General features: G+C 40.3%; 1 protein-coding gene across 3 annotated transcripts in view; it reads right to left on the reverse strand.

The window, feature by feature from the left end:
* The window catches only part of LRP1B (LDL receptor related protein 1B), a 778,324-nt gene that overhangs the window by 411,643 nt on the left and 340,305 nt on the right, over nucleotides 1–26,376 (reverse strand). For all 3 annotated transcript variants that reach the window (XM_081869915.1, XM_081869916.1, XM_081869914.1), the window contains one exon: nucleotides 8,562–8,699. In XM_081869915.1, coding sequence (XP_081726041.1) covers nucleotides 8,562–8,699 — 138 coding nt within the window. The remainder of the gene's footprint in view (nucleotides 1–8,561; nucleotides 8,700–26,376) is intronic.

The raw sequence follows: 26,376 nt of genomic DNA on the forward strand, positions 1-26,376 counted from the left end.
CCTTTGGGCCTCTTGAGGCTTTCTCTTTTCTCCCCATTAACACTTTAAAGAACACTGACCAAACTTCTGACAATCTCCCTCAGGACAAGAATAGCTTCTTCCTAACGTGCTCCTTGACAGGTCCTTTAAAGTCATTAGCGTCTTCTTTTTTTGTTTGTGTTTTTTTTTTTACTTCCTTCAAAGTCCACATGTATCTTTATTTCACCCTGAGCTTATAGCAATTTCCTCCAAACCTTTGAAGTGTGTCTTAGAAGCCAGCAGTCAATGCTGAGCCACAACAGCTAATATCAAGTAGTATTCTATGGGTTTGCTTCTCACATTTTGGATTGTTTGCCAGAGGAATGAGAAGACAAAGGCAACTAAAGGTCTTGGCTGGGAGCCAAAGTACTGCTTCAGAAAAAGACATTTTGGGGCTTCTATTTCTCAAACCGCAGTCCCCTGTGCTGCATGGCAAATAATGTTTGAAACTGAGTCAACTTTGTAAAGTAGTTTGTGTGATATGGTGTAGCCCAAGGTTCTTCAATACGAAGTCAAAAATCCCACTGTGAATACCTTTTGTATATGACTCCCAACATTCATATTTGAAGTGGTGTTCTGGGGAAAATAACATTATCTATATGCTGAAACTAAAATATCTAACACATCTGAACTGCCCTCTTGAGAGAAGATTCTCCCACAGTTTGGTGGAACAGTAATATAGAAGACGACACTTACGACTATTTAAACGTATGAACTCCTAGAAATGGTTTTTGCACCTGATTATAAGAAAACATTAATTCACTGGAAATAGCTTTCCTGAAACATTTTCTGCTACCCCATCAGCAAAGCAAGAATTGAATTTGTTATTTGCCTTTGGCAAGCAGACATTGAAACCATGAATACATGCATGATGGAAATTGGACTCCTCTTTACTATCTCTTTGTGAATATATGCATTTTTTGTAAACAGCTCTAAAATAACATTGTATATTCTGTGTACACACTCTTCATTAATATTTCCCTACCACTTTTCTACCTTACCATTTTAGGTATGTTGTTCCTTCCCTCCCTGACTTTTGCTGTCCTCTGATCTAACTTGAGATGTCTTCTTCTATGAAGCTGAACCTCAATTTCTATGTCAAGTTGGCTCCTGCCAGCTGCACAATGCTATTTCTGGGAGCACTGTTGCAGCTGGACTGCGAATGGCTGTTTGGCTTACAGATCCACTCCAGGACCTGCATCTATGGGTATGTTTGCAGGCTTTATATGTTTTGGCCATGTCCCCTGAGGGAACTCTAAATGGAGGGTGGCCCCACTCCTGTGGCATGGAAGTGTGGTAATGCTTAAAGTTAGGTGAAATGAGCACTCTTGGTCACATTTTAAGGTGAAGGGCATTTCTAGAGGCCAGCTGCTCTGAGTTGTGGGGTCATCAGCCTGGATATGGAATATTATCAAGGCTCACTTGCCACATCTGTCCAGATCTGTTGTGGGGCCTCCCTACTCAACATAAGGTGGGGCCAGGCTTTGGGGCTTTGCCTTGCCATCATGCCCCTTGGAATGGGCAGGGTTTGGGTCAGCCATAGTTAAAGTCACATTAGCTTCCTGCTCTTCTCTTTTCCCTTGCAGACATTATAAATATAATGTGATCCTAGTTCATCCCATCACTTATGCCTCACCTCTGTACCTGGCTCCAGTCAGTACACTCTTAAGAGCATATACAACAGCTCAAGATAGAAAGAGCTTCAAGAAAGCCAATACAAAGCATGCATTTTTCTTTGCATTGTGGCCACAAAACAGTGGTCATTCCCAGTCCATTGTGTCCAAAATAGTTTTGAAACTGTTACACTGAAGGAGCTAGGAAAAAGAGTTGCTATCTTTAAAAATAAAAGAAGAATTATTTGGCTCGGCTCATCATCTCCTCATCTGCTGTGTAAGATGAAGAACTAATATATTTTTCAAAATACAATGCAAAAATGAGCAAGTCATTGGTATCTTATAAACAATACACGTTGTTTATCGTAATTCTCAGACTTGTTCCCTTATACTGTACATATTATTTCAGATAACCAAGTGTCAAGAATCAGCTTTGAAAGACACTGAAGCTCATAATGTAAAACAATCAAACGTGATAAAACCATTTTTATTCTCTGCTACCATGAAGAAAATAATTTATGCAGTTTGCTCACCAAGAACAAAAGACAATTGCATGTATCTATAAGCTGACAGTTCGAAAGCACCCCTAAGTGCAAGTAGATAAATAGGTACCGCTTTATAGCGGGAAGGTAAACGGTGTTTCCGTATGCTGCGCTGGTGCTGGCTCGCCAGAGCAGCTTCGTCACGCTGGCCACGCGACCCGGAAGTGTCTTCGGACAGCGCTGGCTCCCGGCCTCTTCCTCTTAAGTGAGATGAGCGCACAACCCTAGAGTCGGACACGACTGGCCCGTACGGGCAGGGGTACCTTTACCTTTATAAGCTGACAGTAAAGAAATAGCAGTGCCATCACCTGTTTCATTCAGTGTTCATATGCATTACCTTTTTATGCTGCAGATACAAGCATAATGTAACCTTGCACGGAAAAGCACTCTGCCTTGTGTATGTCCCATTTAAAATGTTAATGCAGTGAATTAACACAACAGTAGTATTCTCCCCACTGTAAAAAGCCATTCAATCATATAAATACTTGATACAAAATTCTGGAGAAAATTAATCAAATCCCCTCCATCTCCCACAAGACAAAAGACCTCCATTTTTAAAAGGTACATAAGTTACAATAATGCTTATCTAAACTTTTATAACAAGGTTTCTGCAAGCAAATTGCAGAAATACATTGGATTCAGTTTATTTTCTTTATGTATTTATTTTATTCTTACCACCCACCCACCCACCTTCCCTTCCTCCCAAAGACTGAGTAGTTTGACATCTTTCCTATATTTAATGGAAATGAGGAGTTACATTCAGTCCTTTGTGTAAGAAACCTAAAAATAAGTAATCAGATCACTGGGGTGGTATTCAACTAAGGTTTACTCAGAGCGGACACATTTGTTTTATTTATTTTATTTTACAGTGGTATCTTGGGTTACAAACACTTCGGATTACGAACTCCACTAACCCGGAAGTAGTTGCTCCGGGTTGCAAACTTTGCCTCAGGATGAGAACAGAAATTGCGTGGCGGCAGCAGTGTGAGGCCCCATTAGCAAAAGTGCACCTCAGGTTAAGAACGGTTTTGGGTTAAGAACGGACCTCTGGAATGAATTTCATTTGTAACCCAAGGTACCACTGTATTTATGAAATCTGTATACCTCCCTACACCCACAGATCTTAGGGTGGTTCACTAGATAAAATTATAATATAAAAACACAAAATACATAATCCAAATAAAAACAAAAACAACCCAATAACACCCCCCAACACATTTTAAAAGGGCATTGGATGTCAATCAGCCAGAGGCCTGGTGAAAGAGGAACGTTTTTCCTGGCACCTAAATGTGTTTTATCCTGTGAACCGCCTGAGACCTGTGGGTATAAGGTGGTATATAAGTAGTAGTAGCAACAACAACAACAACAACAATAAAGGCACTAGGTGAACCTTCGTTAGGCAAATGTTCATTTCATTCATTGAAATCAATGACTTAAGACCACTAATTTTAATAGGTCTGCTCTGAGAAAAGTTAGTTGACTTACTCCCACAGCATATTGTTATGGGTTTGTACGAGGCAATGATCTCCTAAAAGTCCTGGGTGCCAGCTTCTCTCCATAATTTCTGAAATTGGTAAATGTGCGGTTTGAAGTCAAGCCAGCTTCCTCAGGAGCTGGACTTACGAGAAGTGCCATCCAATAACAAAGGCAAGTGATAGCAGAGTCATTACCCTGACATTCAGCATCATACAACAAAGGGGGAGGTTGCCAGGGTAAAAAGAGGGTGTTCTTTTACACTGAGGTTTATTGGCAAGGCATTCTGGGAACAAGACAGAGGAAGTAGGGAGAACTCAATGCTCAGAGAATCCGGGGTGGCTGAGGCTACGAGAGGAGCAACGAGGGACGCTCTTGGGTATAATGTTCTGCACCCACTCCATTTTAGGCCTTAGGTGTAAATATGTGTAAAATGAACCATACTTCTGAAAGAGGCTAGTCTGTGCTGTGCCTTGATTTCCCAAAAGAAACATAACCCTGGGTGAGCGTCCGGAACCCCCCTTACCAGAGCCATCTTTCCCATTGGTCTTAGTGGTTCGTTGCGCCAGAGCGCTGGCCTCTCAGGGGTGCCCTAGTAAGTGGGGGAGCTGCGCTGCTTTGCCGACAGCCTCCCCTTTCCCTGCATGCCCGCCAGCTGCGCCCCGCCAACTATATGGCTGGCAGGCATGCAGCTTTCTTCCCAAGCCTCTGCATCGGCCCTGCTCCCGATCTTTGTCCTCCTTCTGCTTTCTGGTGAAAGGCGGTGTGCAGCCTTCCCGGGTGGCCTTCTTGGGCGCCCCGACACCAGACAGCATGTCTGCCAGCATGTTTTCCTGCTTGATCGCCACCACGCCAGGGATCGGGGTGGTGGGGGAGGCAGAGGACATTTTCCACCACCCCCTCCCTTGTTTTGGAGTTGCCAGGGAGGCGCTGGAGGGATCTTTGCACCACGGTGCCAGATATGCCCTGCCCCTTACATCTTGCTAACGCTTGGCAGAGATTGATATTGGTGTGTAACAATATAGGTCAGGTTCACTGCATAAGACAGTTAACAAGCAGGGACTCCTTCAGTACTTGAAAGGTGTTGCCTTGAGTTTGGAAGCAAAAAATATTCCACCAACATTTTATCTTTGATTAAAATCATTTTTGTGTTTCTTAGTCATCACAAGCAAAGCTTGTCCTTATCACAGATCTTTTCTAGCAAATCTACCACTGTAGAGGGGTATCTGAAAACAAATTAGGGCTTATATTTGTACAGGATATTTAGTGTCAAACTGAGCATGAAGATACATGTTTGATGTATATATTATTTCATGTCATAAAACAAAAAGATGTAAGAATAAGGCAAAAGCTATCCCTTTAATGTATACTCCTTTTCATGTGTTTGACTTTTAATCCATCTACTCCCTAGGTCCTACAGTAGCATTTATCTTCATGACTCTAAGCTTTTAAAGCGACAAACAAAAGCCATTATCTGTCGCTTGAATGAGCTCTTAGCTTCCTGTACCCCTTATTAAATTCGCTGATATGCATATCAGTTGTGAATTACTGATCAGCACTGTTTTCAATTAAGCAGTCATGTGAATCTGAATTTGGTTCGCATGGCACTTCTTTAGTACCAGTACCAGACTACATTACAACATTTCAGTCTTAATTTCCATCTGCAAAGTGGAAATAACACTAACATACTTTGCAGGGTTGCCCCAGAAGAAACCACAAATGGCATCCTAATAGCATAAGTTGTCATCCATAGAGGGCTGTTCAGACACGAATCTAAATTGACAACTAACCTGTGCTTCTTTAGGACCTACAAATGGTCCCAAGTTACCAAGTAGTTCAAATATTTTGCAATGAAAGCTTTAAATTTGAAAAAAGAACATCAAAGCCAGGCGACCTAATCCTATATTCTTATGCACATACTGTACATGTTGTGCCAGCTGAGAGCAGGTTACAGTGTTAAGCTTCTTTTGTTACCGGTAGGGTCAGCAGAGCACCAGACACAGACATCAATGCAGTTGCAATACAAGTGGTGGGCAGTCCCTATTCCATGCCACCGCGCTATGCAAACAGCTTTTGCTGACACTGAGGTGGAATCTACACACATATAAAAAATGCTGTGAAAATGCTTTTTTAAAAAGCGCTTTAAAAATATATATTGAATTTGGCATAGCCCACTATCACCATCTAGTGTCACATTTGTATATTGCACTTTACAACACACTTAAAACGTTTTGTTTGCAGCTGTGTAGCTGAGTCCTGGGGTAGAGGAATGGCAGCACTGTGGCTGGTATAATAAATTATAGCCTGAAGGTTTTCGGAATGGGCAACAGCACAACTTTTGCAGAGGCACAAACCTTTGATCTTTTACACTGAATATTCACTTCTGAAATGCCTCCATATTTTAATAATTCATATTTTCTTTTGCAGATACAAAAGAAGAAGAAAACCCATAAAGACCACAATAAAGAAAAGAAAGCAATCAAGTCAAGAACATCATTCCATGGGCCACTACATAGTGATTCACCCTGATTGCAGTTATACATTCTGAATTTATAAATTAGGCTTTTAAATGTTTTATTTAAATTTTACAAACACTTATTTCCCTTGAAATCAGCATTCATAAAGCAATTTCAGAATTTTGTTCTGAAATATACACGTTGCATAATGAATTGCACTTTTTTAAAAAAGTAATTTCTTTAAGTCAGAATAGTTGCACTGGATTTGCCAAGTACCTAACAATGGAAGCAATCAATAGAGTGACAACCCTGCATTTTTATTCAAGTTGTACAGATTTTGAGTGCCACTCTTTTGGCAGAGAACACAATCTATAAATATTAGAATAAAATAAATAGATCTAATGCTTGTGATGCTTCAGTATTTGTACATAAATAAGAACAGCTACCATTTTAATGAGCTGATTTATAACCTTGCAATGTTACTAATTAGGCTTATTCACTCATTTTGCAGTTTTAACAAACATATACGGGGGAAGCGATCCCAGGAGCATAATTCGTGTTGAGGGCTAAGACAAATTGCACTTTAAAAGCTGCCAAATTAAATGAATTCTTTTCTTTTGACAACTGTTTGAATAGCACTTTATATCATAAAATGCTGACATTTTCTTAATACCATTCTTAATAGTTAATTAAAGATTCAAATTCTCAGAAATACAAAATGATTTGGTCTACTGAACCATTTCCCACTTTGACCACCAAAACAGTGTAGGGCAGAGAATAACATGAAAAACCTTACATACTTTATGTGTGATCATGTGAATGCCAATGCAAAGCATTATCTGATATCGCACATCAATCAAATCCCTAAATGTGGAAGCAATAGTAAGTCTGCTATGGCTTTGCAGTTATGACTATTACCAAATATTTGCTCAAGATAAGCCAGATGAACATGTATATACATTAAATATACATCTCAGGGTAGGCCAAAAGGTAGGAACCAGACAAATTATTAGTGAAGAATCACAAGGAATACCAAGGTGGATATGGAACCACTGCTAAACTGAATCTAGTCTGGCTCTGAAGCATGGGTACCAACTTAAATAAATATTTGGGGGCCAGGTAAGCCCCACCCTGCATAACTGATCACAAGAGGTGATGCATGCACACCATTTCAATGGCCATCAACTTGAGGGGGGGGGCTTCAAATATTTTATGAGGGGGCAAAGGGACCTTGGTGTTTAGGAGCTGACTCCTATGCCCCGAAGTGGGTTTAGAGAAGAGGGAAGTGGGTTGATGAATGAAGGTGAGTTACCAAAAGTAGCATGGATGACAAATGCACAGAGGGGAGTCAGAGAAGATGATGTTGGAAAGGCAAAGTTGGGTACACTCATTTTATTTAACTGTGGCTACAGAAGGGGTGTTTCCTAGCCATTCATATTCTGGCAATATGTCATGGCGTGTGACGACAAGGACAGTTTATAAGTGGTAGTGATAGAACTGAGAGGAGGGAACTTTCAGAATCAGAAGAATTTCGTACAACCCCAGATGCCCCTCTGCCCACAAGCCCCACCACGTTTTGAAGGAATGGGTTTCTGTGCAGTAAGTTTAAAACTGACTCAAACCCCCCTTTTGTTCTTTCAAAAGAGAGCACTCTAAAATGCGTTAAACAAGGACGCAGCTGCATAAACAAGCTCCCTCCTTTATCAGTCACGGCAAGGGATGACCCTGGCTCTCTAGGGGAACAGAGGAAACACGTCAGTACCTTATCTTATGTGCTGACCACAAAATACGCAGACCGATGTCCGGGGAAAACGCCAGAAGCATGTTCCCGGAGATGATGACCTCTTTCCTCCCAGATAAGAGTAGGAAGGAAGATCCTTTTATGGTCAGAAGTACAGGAAGGAAGATCCTTTTATGGCTGAGAATACCAGAGCAGGAACATATGTGATGTCAACCTACGTACATAGGCCGACGTGGTTGGGTTCCTAGGGGAGGAGGGAGAGGGTGCCTGGAGGATATATATACTGCATGAAACTTCTCATTTCTTTGGACTTGCTGTCGACTTGATCACGCAAGTGCCTTCTGCTATCCGGAGAGCAGAATAAACTCTTTATTTGAATCAACCTCGGTGTCATTTGACTTCCTTCCTCCTGTCCCGGAGCAACGCAGACCCAATCGGTGAACTCCAATAAGGCTACAGTTTTATAACATTTCCTTGCAAGACAGGGGGAAGAAAGCAAAGAACAGCCCCAATCCAGCTAAAGTTCAATAAAGCTATTAGAAAACTAAAAGGTTCTGCTTAAGCATAGAAGTGGTGAAACTTGCATTTAATGTATCCACAAGAGTAAATCCAAAACTCAACCACTATGACCCCTAAACCCCTAAATCCAAAACTCAACCACTATGACCCCTAAACCCCTGAAAGTGGGATGTTTCAAACCATCATCAAATTCACTTACCCCGACAATGTACGCCTTCATCATATCCATCAGGACAGTCATACACGCCATTGCAGAGTAGGGACAAGTGAATACATCTGTTGGTGCCAATACATTTAATATGATTCAGGGGACACTTGAATTCTGTTTCTTCAGGACCTAAAAAAAGAATAGATACAGACTAATTAATATGCATTCTGATTCTGTTCAAATAAATAAAGATTAGTAAAGCAAAGAAAGTACCCTACTGTCATGTATTTGCATAATATTTCCACTTTAATGCTAGCTGCAAGCTTTTCTATGCATTTGTCTACTACGCAGCTTTTCTGTGCATTACCAGCAGAATTATAGTCTCTTAATAAGGATTAACATAATTAAAAGAAAATCAACTGTTTAAAGAGGATTATTTTTAAAAAATGAAGACTATGCAATTTATCATTTTTATGGCAGGTTTACTTTTCTCTAAAGATTAGGGATGCTGAAAATTATATTTAGCAACGTTAAGGACAGTGTGCAGATTGTTTTCAAATATTATTCAGTTCTTATTTTTCAATATGATTACAACACAAGCCTGCTAGTCTGTTATTTAGGAGACCTTAGGCAAGGACTTAACCATTTATAGCAGAGAAGGGTAAAACAACCTAAACAAAAATGCATTCATTATGACATATGGCAACATCAAGAACACCAAAATACTAATTATTGCTGTGCCTTGGTAAATTATTGTTCTGTGCCCATTTGCTATGAATCAGATTATGTGCCTTAAATTAGTAATTGTGGGGCACAGCCCATTGGTGTGACCCATCACAGACCCTCCAAGTCCAGGGATGTCCCTGATTTAGAGAAGCTATCCCAGTTTCTGATTTGATCTTGGAATGTCACACTTTTCCTAAGGATATCCCTATTTTCATTGGAGAAATGTTGGAGGGTATGGAGTTATCTGACCCCCAAGCTGTCTGAAGGCAATCCTGTATAGGGAAGGGCTTTTTTTTCAATGTTTTATGATGCTTAATGTTTTAAATGTTGGAAGCTGCCCAGAGTGGCTGGTGCAACCCAGGAAGATGTGTGGGGTATAAACAGTAAAATTATCATTATGGAATGGGATGTCCCTATTTTCATTGGAGAAATATTGGAGGGTATGCCATCGTATTTCTGGGTGGGTTGCACAACTGGGAGGTTTTTTAAAATGCTCTCCTCCATTTCCAGGGGCTGTTTCACCAAGCCAACAGTGTAACAATACTGTTCTGTAGCCCCTTTAAAATTCAGGATCACTCTCTCCCTCTATGTCTTGATTAAATTCTGTTTGAATATATACTGCCAGCATATGCCCATACAATATACACTTGTTAACTATTGATGTGATATTCTTGCATTTTCTGTTGTAGAGCAGGAAAGTAGAAGGGAGAAGTAGGGATGGTAAGGTAAAGTTAAGTCACAGATGGGTCTCAAAATACTAAATTTATAGGTGGGCCTCACATCAACATGTTTGATAAGTGCTGCATTAAATGTTAAGTTTGTTTGAAGTCCCAGATTGAGGAAATCTAACAAGCAGCTTGAAAGCTCATTCTGGTCCCCATGGGCTTCCCATCTGGCCCCAACATAGCTTATAATCCACAATTGTGGTTCATGCAATATCTCTGATTTAAACAACGGACTGTTTATCAGCAACTTCCAGAGGATAGCTCTGTTAGTCTGTTGCATCAAAAATAAAGTGCATTGTGGCACCTTGAAGACTAACAAATTTGCATGTACACAACTTCAAACACCAATGGTAGCAGCACACTGGAACCAGAGTAAATGGTAATGTGTACACAGTTTTAGGGGGTTTAGGGGTAAATTTGGATTAAACAGAGGGAAACACAACCTGGCATTTTGATGCCAACAATGTCATTGTATGCATGAGGAGCGCTGAACACACAAGAAAGACCCATCTCGAAGCACACTGAGCCAGCCAAAGATGGATAAAAGGAGGAAGAGTTTAGTTCTTTTTCACATTACACTGAAAATCAGAAAAGTTCTTTTATTCTATTGACAGAAAAATAATTTGCATCAGTCTTCCACAAGATTACCTTCCACTGTACTAAGTCAATTGCCTCTTATACTTCCTTCTGCTAAAATATACAGACTCTCCTATAAAGAGCACGAACATTCTGAAATCTTTAAAATATTATCTGACTTATCCCCCTGTGAAGGGGATCACACAACTACTTGCAAAAGCCTATTTGTTTGTGAACAGGGGATGGTTTGAAGTGAAGATGAATAGACTCCCAGAAATATATATTAATCATGAAACTACATTTCCAAGGGGAATTTTTTATTCTGTTTACAAAAACAAATAAGCAATAGATTAAGAGGGCTGATTAACATACAAATGTGATTATTCTGACATTGAGTGGTCTGGGTATATGTAGTTAATATTCTTTCTTGGCATATTGCTCTCTCAAGGCCAGGTAATATTGTAAAATAAAGTTATGCTAGGATTGAGTGAGAAAGCTTGTAAGCAAAGGGTTGGTTCATCCCTCCCTTCATTCAGGGTCGCCTTATCCTAGGGGTTTTCAGTGCTCAGATGCTGGAAGAGGAATGCACTCAGTCAATCTTGATATTTTATTTCCTCAATATAGAAGATACTGGGAGAAAATATCCTGACCTAAGCAACTCTATGATGTGCTAAAGATGATCTTGTAGCCAGGATAAGAGCTTGTACTATGTTGCTATTCCTAGTTAACCTAGGCATCATACATTTAAGAAAATGAAGGTAATTTGCCTGAGCTGGGCCCCTTATATGTTTTGTAGGGTTTTGCAGAGTAGGTCAACACAGCTGCAAAAGTATAATTATAAAATTTCACTCTAAATTTAAAATGAGCTTTGCATGCCTTTAGGTTTGCCAATATGTGCAACCATGCAGCTATTCAGAGGTGCATGGGGAGAGGCCTTGGGTTAGGAGACTCATAGTGACTAGGCTGCCATAATGTGGGTGACACCAACAGGTAGAAGAGAACTGGAATTTAAGAGTTCATGCACAGTGACGGAAGATTTGTGGCACCCAAGAGCTGCATCCCTGTTCATGACAGCTTGGTAATGCATAAAGTCATCAGAATTCCATGGGACTTAGTTCTCAGAAAACATGTATAGCAGTGATGGCCAAACTCGGCCCACCAGCTGTTTTTTAGACTACAGTTCCCATCATCCATGACCACTGGTCCTATTAACTAGGGATGATGGGAGTTGTAGTCCAAAAACTGCTGGAGGGCCAAGTTTGGCCATCACTGATATATAGGATCAGACTACATGTGAAAGGCAGATGTGTGAAAGGCCCCAACTAAGCTCAGATAATTGCATCCTTTGTGTGTGTGTGTGTGTGTGTGTGTGTGTGTGTGTGTGTGTGTGGGAGAGAGAGAGAGAGGAATGACTTTAGCATTCAATAAAGGGGACGGGCAAACAAGAGCACCCCTGACTGTAGGCTGCAAAGAAAGATGAAAGCTGCCTTTGCTACCTCAACATTCTGCCCAAGGTTCAGCAGGAACTCACCTTAAGGCACAGAGAAGTCAGGGCAGTAGAGAAAGGTTTGGCACTCCCCACCCTCAGGGCACATCTCCTCAATGTGAAGCATTCCCCCACCCCTAGGGAATGGAATGGGACTACACACTCTCAGCAAGAATTACTGTGGAAAGAGCTTTTACTGAGCTTTTACCTTTCTTACTGGGTTTTGCAAATGTCTCACCTAGGCTCTGGAAGGCTCTGGAAGTAGTAGCTTGGAGAGACCTGCAAGATCTTGCACTGGCTACTAAAGGCAGGACTGCTCATGTGAGGGTGGTTTCAGGGGCTCGTTCTGATTATGGTGGTACCTCAGGTTAAGTACTTAATTTGTTCCAGAGGTCCGTACTTAACCTGAAACTGTTCTTAACCTGAAGCACCACTTTAGCTAATGGGGCCTCCCACTGCTGCCGCGCCGCTGGAGCCCGATTTCTGTTCTCATCCTGAAGCAAAGTTCTGAACCTGAAGCACTATTTCTGGGTTAGCCGAGTCTGTAACCTGAAGCGTATGTAACCTGAAGCGTATGTAACCTGAGGTACCACTGTATAAGCAATTTCGGTTTTACATGCTATCCCCTGGAATGTAACCCCCATGCAAGATGTGATCCTAGCAGTATTACAAAAAAAGGTCAGTACAACAATGGAGTCAAAGTTTTAAAGCAATCAGAAAAAATGTCACTCTACTTTAAAATTTTCAATGTTGTTTTTGTCCCTACATATCCTCCTTCCTCAATAAAACCACATCCTTCTGCTACTGGAACAGTCACATTACAATGAGAAGACGGAAATTATGTTCTCTCTCGAAATGATCTCATATATGACCATACAACATAATTCAATAATACATAATGCATTTGAGGACACCATGTATCAGGGAAAGACAGTTTGATATAAATCGTCTCAGATTTTAAATTGGTTTTTTAAAATAAAGAAATACAGATGAATCATTCTTTCGAGGGCTCACATTCTTTGCTGTTCTATAATTATCCCCTCTCCCTGTGGAAGTGCATATAAAAGTGGTTCTTAATGCAAGTTTTTGCCTGTCTGTGTTTGTACATATGCATACAGAAAGTAACCACTATCATTTGGAAGTTTGGAGTGTCATGAGATAAAGGTTCTTGAGAGCAGAAGAAGTAAGGCAAGGCCTACAAAGCTTACACAATCATTCAAGCCTAAGTCTGTTAACTGTTAACAGCAAACTGCTAAGTCACAGTGACTCGTGACCCATCTTGAGTGATGACTCATTCTCCCTATAAAAGCAGCCAGCCTGTCTGTGGGCCTCAGTGTCTGTCTGTCTGTCTAGCTCAAGTTACAGATAGGTAGCCGTGTTGGTCTGCCATAGTCAAAACAAAACAAATTCCTTCCAGTAGCACCTTAAAGACCAACTAAGTCTTTAAGAAGACTAAGTCAGTTCATACCAAGAACTGACTTAGTTGGTCTTTAAGGTGCTACTGGAAGGAATTTGTTTTGTTTTGTCTAGCTCAGTGTGTGTGTTTGTGTTGTTCCAGACAGAGTGGCTCCAGGACTCCAGTTAATCAGCCTCTGTGAAGAGACAGATATATGCTCTGAGCACTCTGTGTATGCTCTTTAACTATGCTGTTTCTGAACAACTTTATTTTCTCTAGTAAAAGTTTTATTCTGTTTATGAAGAAGACTCTGTGATTAATTTATCGCTGCGTGACATGGAGCAGGTGGTCATTCTTCAAATCATCATCCCATAATTAAGAGAAAGAGTTTATGAGTTGGGTCCTGGATTTTGGGTTGCTTCCTTGATTTTATCTGAAAAATCAATCAAGTCAAGTCAGTCTACACATGTATAATTTGGTACTGTGAGGGATGGGGGGAGGTGTGTCAGGTGAATTGGGAGGCACTGTGTCTTGTCACTCCCACCGTGCTCAAGGGGGCCAACTGGATAAAGGATTGTCTTATCCAGCCCTGAGACAGAGAGAAAAAGAGAGGGAATGCTCTACTAATGTTACCTACAGCTTTCTGTAAAGAAAGCAATTTAAAATCCTTATTTCATCAATATCACAATTCTAAATCTATTTATCCACGTGTGCTTAGCTTAATATTGTGATGTACTGACTTGTCTAAGAACTTTAAATCATAGGGAACATGGATCTCCAATGTACACACACCCAACATGAGCATACCACACTGTCCCTATATCTTCTAATGTTTTCTTTTTAAAATCAATTTGCAAATAATTACTCTGAGCACAAAATGAATCAGCTGCCTTTCCTACCCTCAGCCGTGCATTAAGAGTGGTCAGAGGGTGGCAGGGTGACCGTGTAGTGACCTCAGAGATGGGAGTCCTGGGTGAGAGAGGAGCTCTCCTTCCACTGACCTTGGATCTTTGTAGTTCCCCAAAAGGCCAGCCAGGACCTCACCTATCACAAGTCTTCAGATGCTGGTCATAATATCCTTGGTACTGGCAATCAAAACAAAGGTTTCTCTGCAGTGGTTTTCATAAAGCAAGCACCTATGGACTCTCTCTGCAGTATTATCTGATGAAGTTGATTAATGACTGTAATTAAGATATTTAAGCTAGAAAGAGAAATCCATACAACTACCATTAGAACTATGTTTTATAAGCATAGGCTGAAATGGTAATGCTGTACTCCTGAAGAATACAGTATTTGGGCAATTGAATTTAAACCCATAAACAGGCAGTGGAAGGGGAATTCAAAGGGGTGCAAGCCTAATTATCATGCACTATACACAGCAAATTAAAGGAATGAAGCTGAAGTCTTGGACACTCCCCAGCCATGCCCAATTGCCCTTAGTCTGAAAAGGGCTGCCTTACTCACCCACAGGGCTCTGTGTGAACTATGACAGCCCCTTTCAGACTAGTATCAATCATACATCCTCCTGCACATTCCCATTTGACCGTTCATGCATTCAAACTGAATGTCTGAAGACAGCTTTGGTGAGGCTTAAAGCTGAGTAAACATGGAAATCTTAACTGTTTGCACATTGTAGAAATTTTGGGAGGAAGAAAGCAAAAAGACAGTAAACATTCAAGTACTGGGGGGGTGGGGCATAAGCAAGTTGATAGCAAGTGATAACAAATATATCAGCATTCTCTTTCTAGAATCATAGAACTGTAGAGTTGAAAGGGACCCTGAGGATCATCTAGCCAATGCAGCAATCTCAACTACATAATGCATACAGAAGCATGGTGTCTAAGTCTAAACAGATTGAAAGTCCCATTCATATGCAATCCCTTTTGCATAGTTCTGTGCTATGTGCTGCTGTTTGCAACGATATTACCGTTTAACTGAGTTTGGGAGCATCTCAGTATGATGTATACTTTGTTTAGTCCCTTTAAATAAAACAATCATATCTGTATTGTATTTGCATTGCAGCTGACTGAAGGATCCTAGCAGCGCAACGACAATGAGCATCGGTCTCAACAAACAACAACAAAAGAGAGAGCACTACGACAAACAATAGATGATGGCAAGTATTACCTGCAAAGCTGCAAATATAAAAGTTACAGAACTAGACCTTGGCTTCATTAAATCATTTTAGCTTTGTTCAAGTCATTGGAGCACCTCCAATTTACAGCACCCCAGGACAAGCTCAAAGTAAATTGGTCTCTTTGTAACAAAACAATGAAACAACTGTATACATATACTCTCAGAAAGAAGAAACTGTTTTGGCTTTTAGTTTTGTTTTGGTACATTTCACTCCAAGTGAGAGCTTCCAGTTTCCATCAACAGGATGCCATTCATTCTGGCTTATGCTTAAAGTGTTGCAGTACAATTAAGCTGTTCCAGACTTCCACATAAATGACCCGTTCAAATTAACTTGAGAAGGGTGGTTGTATTGGCATCAGAGACTTAATGGCTTGAAAACGGTAAATGTGCATCTAGGCCTGATTATTGTACAGTAGTGACACAATAAGATTTAAATGAATGGACTGTGTCCTCCTACTGTGCCTACAGCTTATTTGTGCAACTTAATGATCAAGCCCAACCACATTCAGTTTCAGAGTGAATGACACAGACTTATTGGAGATATTAATGCACCCATACTTGATTGTTTCTTTCGTGCAATGGTTTTCTTCCAGTCATTGTCTAATGAAAGTGAGAAAGATGAAACCAATCTTTTGCATACTTACTTGGAATCAGCTCACTGATTTCAGCAAGACTTACTCCCTAGTAAGTGTGCATAGGATCAGCGCCTCAGGGGCTTGAAAATAAATAACCCAGCTTAAATTTCTAAGATGCGAGAAGAGCTTTTAATGTAGGCTGCTGTAGGCAATCTCCAACAAGCACCAACATTCTTCAATTTGGTTATGTCTCTTTTCTCTTAGCCCTGCTTTCTGCATGTAATTTTCCAAACCATCATTTCCACTTCCCTCTCACCTGATATTAGTGAGAAAATAACAGACATTTGTTCAACTTGTTTTCAGCCTCAGTTTGCATTACTTCCATTAAAAAAAAAAAAAAAACCTTTCTCCCATTGTGAATAACATTTTCTCTTGTAATGGATCCTTGGTGAAGTTGGAATTGCTTGAATGATTTGCTCTAACTGCTGTAACTACATTGATAGGTTTTAACTTTGTGGAAAAATTTGGTCCCATGGGGTTTTCCTCCTTTTTAAAGCTATGGAGCTGATAGCTTTTTATTACTGGGGAACATAAAGAAAGGCAAATGGAAATAACACATGAATGATTAGGCAGTGCAAGTGTTCCCCCACAGCATGTTGCAGTTAAATGTCCCAAACCAATGAGAAGCATCAAAAATATATATGAAGGCATATACTAATAGCAATTTCAAAACTCTGTCAGTCCTTATGTTGCCAAAATGTTACCATCTACAATTAAAAGAAAGGTATCTGCTGGCTTAGGAGGACCTTAAGGCTTGTATAAGTATGAATCATCTTGGGGGGGGGGGACTCTGGGGAACCCCATTCTCCCTCCCCAAGCCCAGAGTCTGTTCACTGGAGAGAATAATGCAGACAATCTGTTTAGGAGGGAGGGATGAAAAACTAGGGGGAGGAAAATGGAATGGACTATTGACACTGAAAGGACATTGAACAGAAAGACCCCACACTGCAACAATTGTACATTGTTGTCTTAAATTAAAAGTATTATTTTCTGTAACACACACACACACACACACACCAGCTTAGAACTAGAGCGATGACCAGGCTGATTTGCTGTTGGGGCCAACAGATTGGGATATGCAGGCTTTGAGAGTAACCTTCATTAGATGCAGTGAAGTGCCAAAGTGATGAGATTTATAAGGATTATCTGGCAAAAGCATAGGTACAAAGCCATAGCAGTAGTTCAAAAAGAAGGAATGCATGTTTCTTTAAGATGCAATAGGAACAAGGATAGCTAGAAACCACCCTCTTGAGAAATTTCACTAGTCTTAACTTTGCTTGAAATTCACATTTTTCTCAAACCAAACATTTCCATTTCTCCCTTGAAATTTTGCTTTAAGGTCAATATGAATGGCAATTCTAGGACCAGTATTGGATTTACACCAATTATTTGCATTACAAATATTAGGAAGTGGCATAAAGCAACCATTACAGTCATGGGTAACTATGCTCCTTAAGCAGTTTTTAAATGGTCCTCTTCTTTGAAATCATTTCCTTGCTCCGCCCCCCTCAATTTGCTGGATAACTGTGTTAAAAGTTTATCCCCCCCCCCTCCTTTACCTATGAATGCCTTCCTAAACCTTTAAAATGTGTTCCACTCTGAATCTGCCCTAAAAAGAATGCCTATAGTTCAGAAATCGCATTATTGCACATGCACATTGCAGTGGATGATGCTAGCTAATAAGTAACATTGAGCAGTAACATCATTAGGGGGGAAAACAGTTTGGCATTTGGAAAGGAGCAATTAAGAAATCGCAAGAGGATGCAGATTGCCTTATTGACTAAATTTGGTTTTTGAATTCTTAATGCCTCCTGTACATTATTTTAGGAATCTTACTTGCAAAATTAGAGTGTGCCTCTAATCTTTAGTTGAAAAAATATCTTCAGAATTATAGTTAATTAAGTCAAGCTAGCCTGCACATTTTTCTTAAGGAAAAAGAGAAACCAGAAACGTAAACTGAAACCTACAGTTCACACACATGAAGACTGAGAAGCCCCTACCAATTGCACAAGAAAGAATTCTTCAGAGCACATTGTCCAACCATTTCAAGAACAAAATTGTGAACCTCTGCAACTGAATTGAAAATCAAAGAAAATGTGGCAAAGACTTCTTTAGCTTGCAGAATGCTTAAATAGCTGCTGGTATTCTTTATATTCTAAGAGACTGACATAAAAGCTTTGTTAATGGATTTTTCTGGTGATTTAATACAACACACTAAAAGCAGTGTTTAATGCCTGTTGTAGTAAGAAATGAATGTTGTCTCATGTAAATTGTCATTCATTAGTTATAAGGAACCTATTAGTAATTTTAAAGGGTGTTTTTTTTCTCTTAAACTTAATTAGCATCACACATTTTGAGGCTTCCTTGTGTCAATTGTTGTAATGATTTGGTGTCTGTGCATGCTAAAGAATGGGCTGATAATAAGTGCCTCAGCTTGAGAGAAATGATAGTAAGGTGAACAAAAGGGTGTTAATTACCCATACAATTAAAATGTCCAATACCAGCAATATTGTAACACTTCCCCACTTATGGTTCGGATATTTACGTACCCAACTTGAATAAATGTCAGCAGAAAAACGTAGATGTTGATCTTTGCAGAAATGTAGTGAGTATAGGTAACAGAAGTACAAGGTTTATGATGACAGCAAAATAGTAGGCACGTAATTTGAAGATCCTATACAATAACCGTCTGCTATTCTTTTTATTCTTTCTGATTTAAAAGGAAACGAGCAAATGGCAAAAATCTTTTGTAAATGCACAGTGTTCCCTGAATTTCACAGGACCATACAACATTTTCCTCAACTATTGGGCCAGGGTGGTATATCGGTTAGAGTGTCAGACTAGGACCTGAGATACCAGGGTACAAATCTCCACTTGGCCATCAAGACTATCATGGGGGGGGGGGGTTCTAAAGCCAGTTGCTATCTCTCAGCCTAAACAACACCACAGAGTTGTTGAGAAAGGGACGAACCATGCATGACACCCTGAGCTGCTTGGAGGAAAAAAAGTGGGATATAATTGTAAATAATATACATATCATATTAAAATATGCATAATTAAATTAAATAATTACTAGAATTAAAGTTGGAGGGTTTGTTTGTTTGTTTGTTTGTTTTAAAAAAGAAATGTGAAGCAACAACACACAAACAAAAACCACCCTACCAGAATGTCCAGCTCATTTAATAAAAGTTTGAGAAAAGTATGTTTTCATAATTATTAATTCTTTTGGTATTTCCTATACAATGTTCTCATCTTATAGTTGAGGAATTCAAGAGTTGGATACAGGATCTCCCCTCTCTGGAGGTAGCAGCCCTAAGGAGAGTTATGTCCAATAAGCTCCCATCAGCAGAAAAGGGAGAAGTCTCCCCCCCCCCCAAAAAAAAAACTCCTCTTCCCTTGTAGCCCCCAGTGCTTTGCTGTTCTAGAGGGTCTTCCAACTTTCTGAAATAGTGGGAAGATGGAAGCAGGAGGAGAGGACAACTGACAAATATTGTCTCTCCCTGTTCCACCACGGGGATTTTTCCACTAAAAGATTAAAAAGCCTTTTGTTCACAGGAGGCAAAATCTGGATCCAAGCCATAGTATTTTCTACTCTTAGCAATTATGAAAATGGGAAAATATTATGGAGGGTTGACTCTCAGTAGTCGGGGGTTGGAGGCATGTGGAAAAGATAAAGGTTTGGGGCAAGAACTGTCTTTTAGTTGTACACCTGTTGGCTATAACCCACCTTCTTAGTTAAAAATGTTGTTTTTCCTGGGTGATGTTCACCGCTATATTAATGTGTAATTTAGGTATTTACATGAGAATTTGCCATTATAAAATTCATACTTTTGAAAACAAAATATGTTATTTACAGAGCCAACGTGGTCCTTTTAAATTATGGATCACTTTTAAAATAGAGGGGATGAGGGAACCAAAGTATTGTATTATTTAATCTGTGTTGTCACTAATTTTCGAGCTTTTTTACTTTTAATGCAGCAGTGTAATGTATACTTTTAAGAAAATAATTGCCTGTTTTTCAGTGTATTTCATTCACTTTTGTCCTCTAGAAGAAGACATAAATGTAAATGAAATCTCACTGAAACAGAATGTGTAAATCATTTCTTCATACAATGTACTGCACAGAAATAATATAAAACCATTTTACCTGTGAGAATTCACAGTTGAACATTATAGCAGTTATAAAGTGCCTTTTTACGATGTAAAAGCAAAAACTGCATCTAGAAGAAAAACTTTACAAATCACAGACATTGTGACTTCTTTTTGGCTTTAACATGCTGAATAGTGCGCAGGGGGAGGAGAAGGGAGATCGTTCGGTTGCTGATGGAATGATCAGAGGGCCTTGATTTCTTTCCTATGTTTCTATGCGGAGTTGCATGTGCAATGAGAATATGAACGCCACTCACAAACACTTATCCATTGTGATTGACAGATATTTTTATAGTGTTCGGATTGACTGTCAGTAGGGTACTTTTATACAATGGCATCTAACAACATCATTGCCACTCATGCAGTGGAACTTCCCTTCCCTCTCTTTCCCCCATGAAATTTACTCCAGAGAGTTGAGGGGGACATCCAGAGTAGATATGAGGTGAAGTGGAGAGGGGCAGGGAAGGAAGGAGAAGTTATGTTGCACAGGCAGAAGACTTCTGCTCAGGCAGTGATTTCCTTGACTTCAACCCTCCGTTTACTTCTTTTGTATTGGTATGCTGTTCACAATTTTATAATGTTATTTGGGTCAAATAACATTATATAAATGAACCATAACATAACTATGTTACAAAAGTTACATCAACAGGATTAATTGTACCAAGGGCCTCCAATTCCATTCAGAAACTAAATGACTAAAAGATATATCCGGGTTCCAAGCAGACCAGCTACTCAACCAAGTCAGAACAGAGCAGATCCACATTTCTATTCCACTTCTTCTCAATTGGGAGTACCGGTATCCTGTTAGAGCAGCGGACGACTTTCAACCGGAAATTCTGTTCTACACCCAAGCTTCTGAGACTTATGTGCAGGTTCTTCAAAAGTACATATAGTAAGTAATACATTGAAAGCAAACATGAGATCAGTTTTAATTTGTGAAGAATTGTTTTGTTAAACACAAACAGCATACTTTGTGTCTGAATCCTGAACACAGTATAGAAATAGCATACTTGATGGTTCAGTTGACTGAGGTAACCTTTTATAGATACAGTTGTACCTCAGGTTACAAATGCTTCAAGTTACAAACAATTTGGGTTACAAGCTCTGCTAACCCAAAAGTTAACAATGCAGAAGTAGAGGCTGTTCCCTCCTCCCAGCTTTCTGGCTTTTTCTGTTAATGCATAAGGAAGGGAATTTCGCAGCATTTTCAACTGCCTCACAAAATCTGCTTGGGCACACTTCATAGGAGCTGAGAAGCCTTTAAATAAATCAAGAAGCAATAATTCCTTGGGACTCAGTGATTAAATTTAATAAACTACTAGGACTCCCATCTCCCTTGTTTCACCAACAATATTTCATCCCACAACAAAATTGAGGATGTGAGGGGAAAGAAACCAGCCCTTTTGGGAGAAAGTGAATTATAAAACCTTCGGTGTGAGGTATTAGAGAAACAAAAGGTGTGCAGTTTTAAGAAATATGTCAAAAGTCACAGGCACAGTATTACCTGCCAACAAGGAACTTTGCACTGCATTATCTACAGGGCCGTCTTATGCATAGGCACTAGGGGTGTGCAGGGCACCTGGGCACTGGGATCTCAGGGGCACCAGGCTGAGAGTCCATGGCCCGAGAGCTGAGTCCAGGGAAGAGCCAACCCATTGGTCAGAGCACCACAGCGAGCGGCTCTGCGCCGTGAGTTCGGGGGTAACCGAGCCAATGAGATGCTGAGGTGGCCAGCCAGCTCTGCCCTCCTGCACACCTGGGACAGGGCAATCTGGGGAGACGGGCGCGCCGGGCAGATCTTTGCACCCTGGCACTGCATATGTTTAAGACAGCCCTGATTATCTATTTGCTAAAAGGTATTTGGGACTTCCCTTCTCCTTAGTCTGGAAACTACTGGTAGTGGACAACACTGAAACACAATTGCTGACAGGAGTGATAGAGTGTGTCAGCACATTATACTTGTGCTCAATGATCTGCAATGGCTGCCAGTTTGCTATTGGGCCATGGCAAGGTGTATATATCTATAGTCCATAACACATTGGCACCAGTTTACTGCAAGTGCCACACAACATCCATCATTCCTTTAGTGTGGCAACACCTTGCTCTGCAATGCCCTGCCTATTCACATTAGGCAGGCATCTTCACTATGCCGTTTTAGAGGCCGGCTGAAAAATTCTGTTTCAGAGGACACAATATCTTGTTACACCTTCTTTTAAATTAGTTTAATGTTTTACTGCATTTAGATGTTTCAAACTGTGTTTAAAGGTTTTTAATTAAGATTTATTTTTAATTGTGCTGTTTTAATGCAGATCTGTTTGCCACCCTGGACTTCTTTAGGGAAGCGTATTAAATAAATAAACTAATTCATCTTCATATAGTAATAGGCAATATATTGCATACTCTTGCCCACTGAGTTCAGTGTTCCAGATAGTGTCAGCACCATGAAGCAACAATTTGATATTCTTAAGAATATTTCACATTTTGACAATTTTTTCCACATTAAAGCAAAGAGCCCAGAAATATAGATGGGTCGAGTGTTTAAGGCGACTCTTGAAATTCAGTGTCTTCTCTCTCTGAGGCAAGTGAACCCCAGTTTAAGTTTGGAAGCGCCCCACTCAGGCTTGTCCAGTGAATTGGGATTCATACCCTGTGAAGCTGTCATGTGCACCCAAGGATCCTCCAGGCTTGCTAGCCCCAAATTAATGACGGCTCAACAAGAGGAATTGGCTGAGAAGAGCTGTCATTTGCAAGTAGGGAATCATGAGCATGTCAGTTCCATTCAGTTCTGTTTCAGCTCCATTGCCCGTCTCATTCTCATAACTTATAACCAATCATCCATGTGGCCAGCAGGGCATGCACATGCTTTATAATTTCCTATTGCTTCATATTAATGCTCCCAGTTTAATGCAAATGGTATAGACAGTGAGCAACATGTGCTAAAATATGCTAGCATAACACAGTGGAATAACATTAAGAGAGTATTTTATATTGAGAAATGGGGGATTCCACACACACACACACACACATTGCCCACAGTTCTATGTATATTTGAACAAGTGTTGTATATTGTTTATACAGTGATTTAATCAAAACACACTTAGATTCTGCTGGGAAAGAATAATTTAGAATAAAGTCAACTGTCAAGGGATGGAAATAGAAACTGCACAGTTTTACAAGCACAAACACTCACTTTATTGAAAGCAATCCATCTCTTTCATGTACTCATATTCCTAGCAGTTAAAAGATTTTTCAGTTAATCATAACGTAGAGTGTATTCAGCTGAATTTATGACAGATATTAAGAACATCTGCCCCCATATTAGAGTGAAATTTCACTGTGAAGCATCAAGACTCTAAAATGTATTCAGATGAAATGTTGCTGTGTTTTAAAACATGAAACCCAGGAATGTGTCAAGATCGTTTATGGGAAATGTTGTAAACGCCAGTGTTTTATTATAAGGAACATACAAGCTTTCAGAAAGATATGGTAGCTGCCAGATGGCCAGAATAAGCCTACAGTTACTATTTAGCTTCTCATTCTAAAAATTATACATTGCTTTCTACAGCTATAGCATCTCTCCTTACCCTCCAATGCCTTAAACAAGCACGTCTGGAATATTTACTCAGCAAATAGTAGGTCCTTCCCAAGTCACCGTATCTCCTTTGCCTGCAAACTGCACATTAATTCCAAATAGAGACTCTCACCTAAGAGATCTACAGCAAACCTTTTTAGAACTAAAATACCCAACAGATGAAGTTAGACAACAGATCAACAGAGCCAGACTGATACCCAGAGAGAACTTGCTACAAGACAGACCCAAAAAAGAAAATAACAGAACACCTCTAGTCATCACATACAGCTCCCAAGTTAAAACAGTACAACGCATCATCAGAGATCTACAACCTCTCCTGGACAATGACAGTTCTCTTTCTCAAGCTCTGGGAGGAAGACCTTTCATTGCCTACAGACAGCCACCCAGTCTTAAACAACTCCTAACCCACAATAATACTACAACCAGACCTAACACGGACACTGGCACCAGAGCCTGCAATAAACCCAGATGCCAACTTTGCTGCCACGTACACCCGGACAACACCATTACTGGCCCCAACAACATCACACATACCATCTCGGGACTATTTAATTGCTCATCGTCTAACATTGTGTATGCCATAAAATGCCAACAGTGTCCTTCAGCTCTCTATATTGGACAAACAGGCCAGACCTTACGCCAAAGAATAAACGGACATAAATCGGACATCAGGAATCACAAGACAGAGAAACCAGTAGGAGAACACTTCAATCTCCCAGGACATTCTATACAAGATCTCAAAGTAGCTGTTTTACTACAAAGGAATTTCAGAAATAGACTGGAAAGAGAAGCTGCTGAATTACAACTTATCACCAAACTTAAAACCATGGAGAAACCTGGTCTGAACAAAGACCTTGGATTCTTATCTCATTATACATGACAAAGCCATTTTTCACCTTTTCACCCCTTGCTTTTTCCTGTAAGACCTATTGCAGTCGTTAAGAGTCGTCAACAGGCTCATCACAGCTATCTGCCAATCACCCATTCCCACCACCCTTCTGAGTAATACCCCTCCCCACCTTCTCACTATATAGAAGGGTCTGGAAACTTCTGTTTCAGTGTATCTGAAGAAGTGTGCATGCACACGAAAGCTCATACCAAGAACTGACTTAGTTGGTCTTTAAGGTGCTACTGGAAGGAATTTGTTTTGTATTAATTCCAAATACTGTTTCTTTTTTTTGTTCCAACCTTTATACACTGCATTACTTCTATGCCTATTTAGAACTTATGGAGATACAGTTGTAGCAAGGCTCACCAGGACTTAGTCAAGGCATTGGTTTCCAGGGAAAAGGCTCAGTCCTTCAACATGCAAAGTAATAAATATTTTTAAAGCCCCTTGAACAGATGAACTGTGCCTCTATCTCGCTACCAGCTGAAGATCAAAGATGGCACAGAATGCAACATTAAGGTGCAAACCTTGTGCAGGTGGGTTGGTGAGAAACCAGTGAAGGTTTAGCAGAGCAATCACAGCATTGCAGTGGCGTAGTGTGTGTTGCCAGCGCCCGGGGCTGCACGTAGGTGGGTGGGAGGGAGGAAGGGAAATGGATAGAGTATGCATGTGCATTCAACTGCCTAATGGCATCTGCATAACCCAGGAGATTGCAGCCACAGAGATAATAAAAGAAGAGTCGTTCTGTGGTCTAGAGAGGTCACTTCTTGGTTTGCAGGGAGAAGCCATTTTCAACGGAGCCCAGCGACAGAAGCATACAGCTGTATTGAGGCAGCATCGGGTGTTGAAATGTTGTGCCCCTAACAATTTTGCACCCTGGACAACCGTCCCTCTGCCATCCCTTGAATGTATAAAAACATTAAAAGTGCTACAGTGGTAGCATAGCACAACTTTAATCCAGCTTGGGGGGGAGAGATTGGGCAGTAATTGAGTGAATGCCTCTTGCAACTAGACATGTTGGTAATTAATGGGAGTTCAGGAGAGAAAACAGTCCGACGCGGGATGCCAACCGTTCATTTAAGGCACAAGGTTGGATGGGAACTGGACAAGGCTGGAAAACCTCACAACCCCTAAATACACTAATTCCTTTTTTCCCCTGTGTGTGGGAGAGTGTGATTTTTCATCCCTTTTGAAAACTTTACAACTAACATGTTACTCCTCCTCTAAAATTTGAACTGGCTGTGTGGAGGAATAATGCGGGCAGACTGGGGGAGCATCAGGAAGCAAGTAACACAATGGTATGTTGCGCAAATGGCCCAGTATAAATTTGCCTCAAATTCACAATTAATGACATGTTTCCAAAGAAACCTACAGCAGAAGTGTCACTGGGAAGTGACCTTTAAATAAAGGGACAAAGGTTTTCAGGTAACCTGCCATCATGAAAGGGATAATCGCTTGGTATGGTGAAGCCCTTGATATTACAAATAAAAGCAAATACCGGTACCTAAGAAGCATATATCCAGATATTTTCAGCTATTATAGATATAATTTATCAA

Source organism: Podarcis erhardii (genome assembly GCF_964252035.2).
Source record: "Podarcis erhardii genome assembly, chromosome: 1".
NCBI lineage: Eukaryota > Metazoa > Chordata > Lepidosauria > Squamata > Lacertidae > Podarcis > Podarcis erhardii.